The 7456-nt window shown below is 35.8% G+C and overlaps 1 protein-coding gene across 1 annotated transcript in view; it reads left to right on the top strand.

The window, feature by feature from the left end:
• BTNL2 (butyrophilin like 2) overlaps nt 1–4162 on the top strand; it is a 16756-nt gene extending 12594 nt beyond the window's left edge. The window contains exons 7-8 of the mRNA XM_019626621.1: nt 217–312; nt 4092–4162. Of these exons, the coding sequence (XP_019482166.1) occupies nt 217–312; nt 4092–4162 (167 nt within the window). The remainder of the gene's footprint in view (nt 1–216; nt 313–4091) is intronic.
• Nucleotides 4163–7456: the final 3294 nt, after the last annotated feature.

Below are 7456 nucleotides of genomic sequence, written 5' to 3' on the forward strand. Positions count from 1 at the left end.
CTGCCCTCCACAAAAAAAAAAAAAAAAAAAAAAAGCTAGCATGAACTTCGAGTCTCTCCTCAGTGTCTGCAGAGCAGGGAGGAACAGACCAACTCCCTCCCTGAGAGGCCTGGTTCTCACCCTCTTCTCCAACTGAGGAGCTTTTCAGATAAAACAGACAATCTTGAAATGTTTCCAGCTTCATGATTTAATGAGAGTTTGGGGTTTTCATTTTAGAGTCCAGGATGACTTTTGCATGGAAGATACTGCTTATTTTGGGATTGTTTCTTGCAGTGGCCACAGGCCTGATCAGGAGGAAGAGCAACAGAAAAGGTAAGTTAGGTAAAGAGAAACAGCATGGAGAACACGTTGTGGTGGGAACCTTACTGCACGCTGTCCCTAGCCTCTCTTTTCAGCAGTCACACATGGCACTCATTAAATGAACATTCAATAATTAATAAAACATGAGAGTCCATGATTTACAGTCATGCAATTGAGGATCCGTGCTGAATGAGATCAGTGTTTACCGTGATAATAGAAGCAAAAGGATTAAAAGACAATAATTTGATCCCCTAGTGCACATTCCCTGGTAACCTAACTAAGAGAGAGGAAGAAAAAAAGTGGCATAAACATCCTTGCTTTCAAGGCTGAAAGCTAAGACTTAACTGAGATTATGTGGGTGTGAGTCTTTCACTGAGATCTTTAACAATATGGTGACTTGTTTATTAGTTGTTCCTGCTCTACCGATGAAAGACTTCCTACATATTGATAGAGAGGCTGTTTTGTGTGCCTTAGAAAGTTCTTTCACTTTAAATTTCTTATATCATTGTAACTTTTGTTTGCCTGTTTCATTAATATCATGAAATTAATATTTTTCAATACTTCCACAATATTGATTATCATCAGAATGAATTTTCTTTCTCTGCAGTGAATGTGACATTTGATCCAAATACAGGTTACCCAGATGGATTCCCTGTAAGCTAAACAAGCACGTGACCCATGGATATTCATACAGCCAGACGTCCCACAGAGATTTGAAGACTCGCTCAATGTTCCGGGCCAGGAGGAGGTCATGTGAGGGAGGTGGTAGTGAGAGGTGGAAGTTAGAGATAGGAGAGGAAGGGTCCCAGGTATTGCCAAGGACAATGTGAGGGAGTCACCTCTGTGTCACCTGAGAATGGTTTTGGGCAATTGATTGCTATGGACATGAGTACTGGGCCATTACCTCCCCTCCAAGCCTCCTCTTCCTGAAGATGGCCCCAGGATGGGTCAGAATCTCCCTCAACTATGCATTTGGACACCTCTCCTTTTATAACATGACCAAGTGCCCTATCTACACCTCCCCTCCCCAATTTTCTTCTTGGAAACTGGACCCCTCTTCATTCTTTGGTCCCTGAATATAGATTCTCCTGACACTGTTCCCGCATCCAGGGGAGACTCTTCAACACCTCCAGGGAAAACAACCACCTTGGATTCTGGATGCCAGAATTAGATTTCAAGCTCCTGCTCATTTCTCCTTTCACCTTGAAAGGAAACTCATGAGACCAGCCACATACCAGATCAAGAGTGCTTCAACCTCACTCTGGCTTCAAATCTGACGTGGTGACTGATCCCTTTAGAGACCTAACTTATCCCAAGCTCTCTGATAGCCTGCCTACTAATCACAATCTGATATCTAATGGCCAAAGACCCCTAGAAAATTTAGTGGGGAATGCAATTTAGCCTAGAGGAGGACATGCAAAAATGATAAACTATTTGATGGTTTTTAAGAAGGTGCCAATTAATTATCCAAGTAGGGCTAAGAAAATGAAAAATACAGCTAAGGAAGCATAAAAAGAAACACACCTGAATATAAGGAGGAAAATATGATCACTAAGATATAATCTAGAAAATCATATGAAGTATGGAATCCCTACTCCAGACTTTTTAAAAAAGTTAATAGAGAATATGGAACGGGGACAATTTTTAGAAATTCTAGCCCAAGAGAAAAATTATGTATCATGTATATGAAAGTGTCAAATTTAAGAGCAAAATAAAGTACAAAATTTAAAACTAACAATTATAAAATAAATAAACACAAGCAATAAATGCAACACAGTAAAGTATTTTAAAGTCAGAATGAATTAAAGAAAAGAAGCTACATGTGGAAGAATAAAGAATGTAAAAAAAAGGAAGACTTGGAAAAAGTCTTAAAGTATCCTGAAGTGAGAATGAGAATGCACTCTGCTGCTTTCTAGGATGGCAAACATCACAGAGTTATCAGTGTTTTTTGAAGATCATTTATCTACAGCATTCTGGAGTTTCTCTTTCAGGTCATAATAATTTTTTTCTATTATTGAACTAATAAATTTATGTTTGAAACTATATTATTCTTCCACAACTATTACACATTTATTTTATTTAGTTTTTAATTTTTTTCAATTTTGGTATAATACACATGACATGAAATTAATCACTTAAACAATTTTAAAGTACACAATTTTTTTGTGCTATTTATACATTCACAATATCATTATCCAGTTCTAGAATATTGTCATTACTCCAAAAGGAAACTCCATACCCATTAAGCATCACTACCCCTTTTCCCTCTCCTCAGCCCCTGGCAGCCACTAATCTATAGTACTTCCTGTAACTATGAATTTGACTATTCTGAATATTTCAGATAAATGAAATATAAAATATATGGATTTTTTGTCTGGCTTTTTAAATTCAGCATAATGTCTTCAAAGTTCATTCATGTTGTAACATGTACCAGGACTTTATTTATTATTTTTTTTAATTAAGAGGCTTTTCTAAAAGCTTTTTTAGGTTTACAGCAAAACTGAGTGGAAAATCCAGAGCATTCCCATCTGTTTCCTCTTTCTCCATAGTTTCTCCTATTACTAACATCTTGCATTGGTGTGGTATGTTTGTTACAACTGATGAACCAATATTGATGCATTATTTTCAGTTATAGCCCATAGCTTACATTAGGATTCACTTTTTGTGTTGTACATTCTATGGGGTTTCACAAATCATTTACACATATTTGATACATCCTTATACCCTTATAAACTTATATACCCTTTATATTTTCAAAGGCAAATGTCTTGGTAAATATGTTACCTTTGCCTTAAAATATTTTTGACATTATTCTATTTTGATTTAATGTATTTACAAATGTTTTATGTAGTAATTTCTGAATGTTAATTGTCCTTTTTTCCCCCTTTTTTTTTTTTGCCTTCCTTCCTAATCGATCAAACTCTTTGTTAGTCTTCTGTGCTTGTATAGCCCCTATATGTAAATATATAGGTTTTCCCTAGGAAAGTATCATGAATGTACTTTTTACCAGTCAAATTCTTTATTATATATTAAGAAACATATTTTTCTTTAGCTTCCCAAACTGGGGATTAATTTACTTTCTTAGTTCCAATTCCAGTGAGGAAAACTGTAGGGGAGGAGAATGCTTGGTGGCTTAAGGAAGGTGCCCCTGTCATTGAAACAGTCACTGTGATTAATGGATGAGTAGTTGGATTGGTTCATCAAGGATCCAGTTCTCTCTTACTCTTGATGCATAGATACCTGGTTGTAGTTGTGTAAGTCATGGCAATTCAGAACAGATGTAAAGATTGGATGGACTCAGTTTCAAGAAGAGGACTGGAGGAAACAGTGAGACTAAATTTGTTAACCCCTATGCAGGAATTTTTCTATTTTTGTCAATAGACTAAAAGTTCCATGAGAGTAATAATATTTTTCTTTTTTATGTATCTTCATGACCTAGAAAAGCAGCATAAATTAGTTGATCAATAAACATTTGTGGAATGCATGAAAAGATTTATAAATAAGATATTTATTGAATCCTTATTTGTAGAATGTATTGTACTGGGATCTAGAGATAAAAAGCTTAATAAGACATAATTCCTGCCCTAACATATTTTTTTTATTCTATTGAAGTTTCTTTGGTTTTTGAATGTCCTCTTATACCTTCATAAACTCTACTCAAAATGGGAGTGCCAGAGTAGTTTAGGAATAAAGATTAATTGATGGAGTCAAGTGGTAAATTCAAGGTCATTACTTTGCCAGAAACTAAAAGCTACTTGGAGACCCTTCACTGTTTGTTGATTTACCCACAGCTAGAGATGAGGATATGATGGACAATATCATCCCTGACATTTCTACAACTTCGGTTTCAATAGAACACTAATCTTTACATTTTCTTTTATTGTTCACCTTCAGCCTAAACTACCCAATCTCTAAGCTTAGAAGTACAAAAACCCATTAAGAAAAATGGAGAAATGACAGGTGGAAGAATCCTGTTATAGAACAAAATATGAATTTATTTCCTGCAGGAGAGATACTAAAAACTCATTTGAGAACCCCATGCTGAATGTCCTGAGTATATAACAAGAAAAATATCCAAAACTGAACCCATATCTTTCCTGTTCTATATCATAGTTCCAATCCCATTTGTTCCTGTTTTGTTGTTATTCCCATGTATAGTGTCCTCATGTCCAGAAATCCCTTCTCATCCACCATATAATTGACTAAACCAATTAATATTTTTCTGCTGTTCATTTATCTCTCGCTTGCCTTCATTACATCTTACTTGTTATATAAACCCCCCTCCCTTTAGTGCAGTGGTTCTCAACCTTTCACAGGGGTCGCCTAAGACCATCATAAAACACATATTTTCAATGGTCTTAGGAACCAAGACACCACTCCTCTACCCGTCTCCAGGCCCACATGCAGATACGCCCATATATGAGTACCCAGCGACCCCTGTGAAAGTGTCATTCGACCCCCAAAGGGGTCGCGACCCACAGGTTGAAAACCACTGCTTTAGTGACAATGAAGTTAATATTCTGGCCTCCGGGTTTGTTCTTCCTGGATTCAAATACTGGCTTTGCCACTTATGTGCCAGGGAAATTTCACTAAGAAGAAACATCTTCCATGACATATTCCTAAAGGGACTTGTGGTTTAAAGATCTGTCGATAACATAGAAAAATCTAAGTGGAACACTTCTTATCACCAGGAAGAGAAGGCTCACTTAACAGGAGAAGCTCATATTTTATATCCTTGAAGACATATACTTGGTGATAGCAGCTAGAGAAGGCTTAATGCATTAAAGATAACAGATACCCTTAACAGGGGGAAGAAAACGGTCAAAAAGAAAAAAAAAAAAGGCCAGTGTTATCAATGACTCTTTCACCATTAAGGATGCAGATGTTTCTCCATTCCTATTTGACCAGTTTTTTTTTCTCTGAAAACATAAACTGCAACATCAATTCCTTTGTCATTCACATACTCACAGAGGAAAGAATTCTGAGCTTGCTGGTCAATGAGAACTTTTTTGTAATAAAGCTCTTGTCTCCCAAAAGATTTGGTCTCCTGCCCAAATGGTTTATAGTCATATATTAAACATTTCCACCTTATGGATAAGAAGAGTTAATATAGTTAAAATGTCCATACTACCCAAAACAATATATAGATTTAATGTAATCCCTATCAAAATACCAATGACATTTTTCACAGCACTAGAACAAATAATCTTAAATTTTATATGGAACCATAAAAGACCCCAAATAGCCATGACAATCCTGAAAAATAAGAACAAAGCTGAAGGTATCACACTACCTGATATCAAATTATACTGCAAGTCTATAGTAATCAAAACAGCATGATATTGACATAAAAACAGACACATAGATCAATGGAACAGAATAGAGAGCCCAGAAATAAATCCATGCCTATATGGACATTTAATCTAGGACAAAAGAAGCAGGAATTTACACTGGGGTAAAGACAGCCTGTTTAATAAATGGTGCTGGGAAAACCGGACAGATACATACAAAAAAAATTAAACTGGACCATCTTCTTATGCTATATACTAGAATAACTCAAAATGAATTAAAGACTTAAATGTAAGACCCAAAACCAGAAAACCCCTAAAAGAAAATATAGGAAGTAAACTTTTAGACATTACCCTTAGTAACATTTTTACTGATATATCTTCTAGGGCAAAGGAAGCAAAAGAAAAAACAAACAAATGGGACTACATCAAACTAAAAAGTTTTTTGCAAACCAAAGGGAACCATCAACAAAACAGAAAGACATCTTACTGAATGGAAGAAGACATTTGCCAATGATACATCTGATAAGGGATTAATATCCAAAATTTATTAAAAACAACAACAACAACAATTCACACAACTCAACACCAATTTAAAAAAGGGCAGAGGACATGAATAGACATTTCTCCAAAGAGGACATACAGGTGGCTAAAAGACATATGAAAAGATGTTCAACATCACTATCAGGTAAATGCAAATAAAAATCACAATGAGATACCACAATGAGATAGTCACAATGGCTATCATCAATAAATCAACAAAAAACAAGTACTGGCAAAGATGTGGAGAAAGGGGAACCCTCATGCACTGTTGGTGGGTTGCAAATCAGTGCAGCCACTATGGAAAACAGTATGGAGGTTCCTCAAAAAATTAAAATAGAACTACCTTGTGACCCAGCAATTCCACTCCTGGGTATTTATTCAAAGAAATCCAAAACATTTATTCGAAAAAATATATGCACCCCTATTTTTATTGCAGCAATATTCAGAATAGCCAACATATGGAAACAACTGAAATACCCATCAATACACAATTGGATAAAGAAACTGTGGTATATATTAATTCAATGGAATGCTACTCTGCCTTAAAAAAAAATGAGGGCCAGCTGAGTGGCACGTTGGTTAAGAGCTGGCTTGGGACGCCAGAGGGCCCCGGTTCGGATCCCACATATGAGGGCCGGTGATACTGCCCTCCACAAAAAAAAAAAAAAATGAAATCTTACCATTTGTGACAACATGCATGAAACTAGAGGATATTATGCTAAGTGAAATAAATCAGACTGAGAAAGACAAATAGCATATGATCTCATATGTGAAATCTAAACAGAATAAATGAGCAAACAAAACAAAAATAGACTCATAGATACAGAGGAAAAACTGATGCTTGTTAGATAAGGAGGGTTTGGGGGATGGAGAGAAGGTGAAGGGATTGCAAAGTACAAATTGGTAGTCACAAAATAGTCTTGGGGACATAAAATACAGTATGGGGAATATAGTAAATAATGTAAACATTATGTAGGGTGTCAGATGGGTACTGGACTTATTAGGGGGATCAATTTATAGATCATATAAATGCCTAACCACTGCATTGTACACCTGAAACCAATATAAAATAATAATGAATGTAAGATACACACACACACACACACACACACACACACACATACACACATATATGTCACAGGGTGTAAAGTACAGCATAGGGAATATAGTCAATGGTTTTGTAATAGCTATGAATGATGTCAGAGGGATAGTAAACTTGGGGGGGAGGGTTATCATTTTGTGAGGGGTGTAAATGTCTAATCATTATGTTGTTTTGTACACCTGAAACTAAAAATAAAAATAATAAAAATTTAAAAATAAAACCA

Source organism: Hipposideros armiger, unplaced genomic scaffold, assembly GCF_001890085.2.
Source record: "Hipposideros armiger isolate ML-2016 unplaced genomic scaffold, ASM189008v1 scaffold_687, whole genome shotgun sequence".
NCBI classification, from domain to species: Eukaryota; Metazoa; Chordata; class Mammalia; order Chiroptera; family Hipposideridae; genus Hipposideros; species Hipposideros armiger.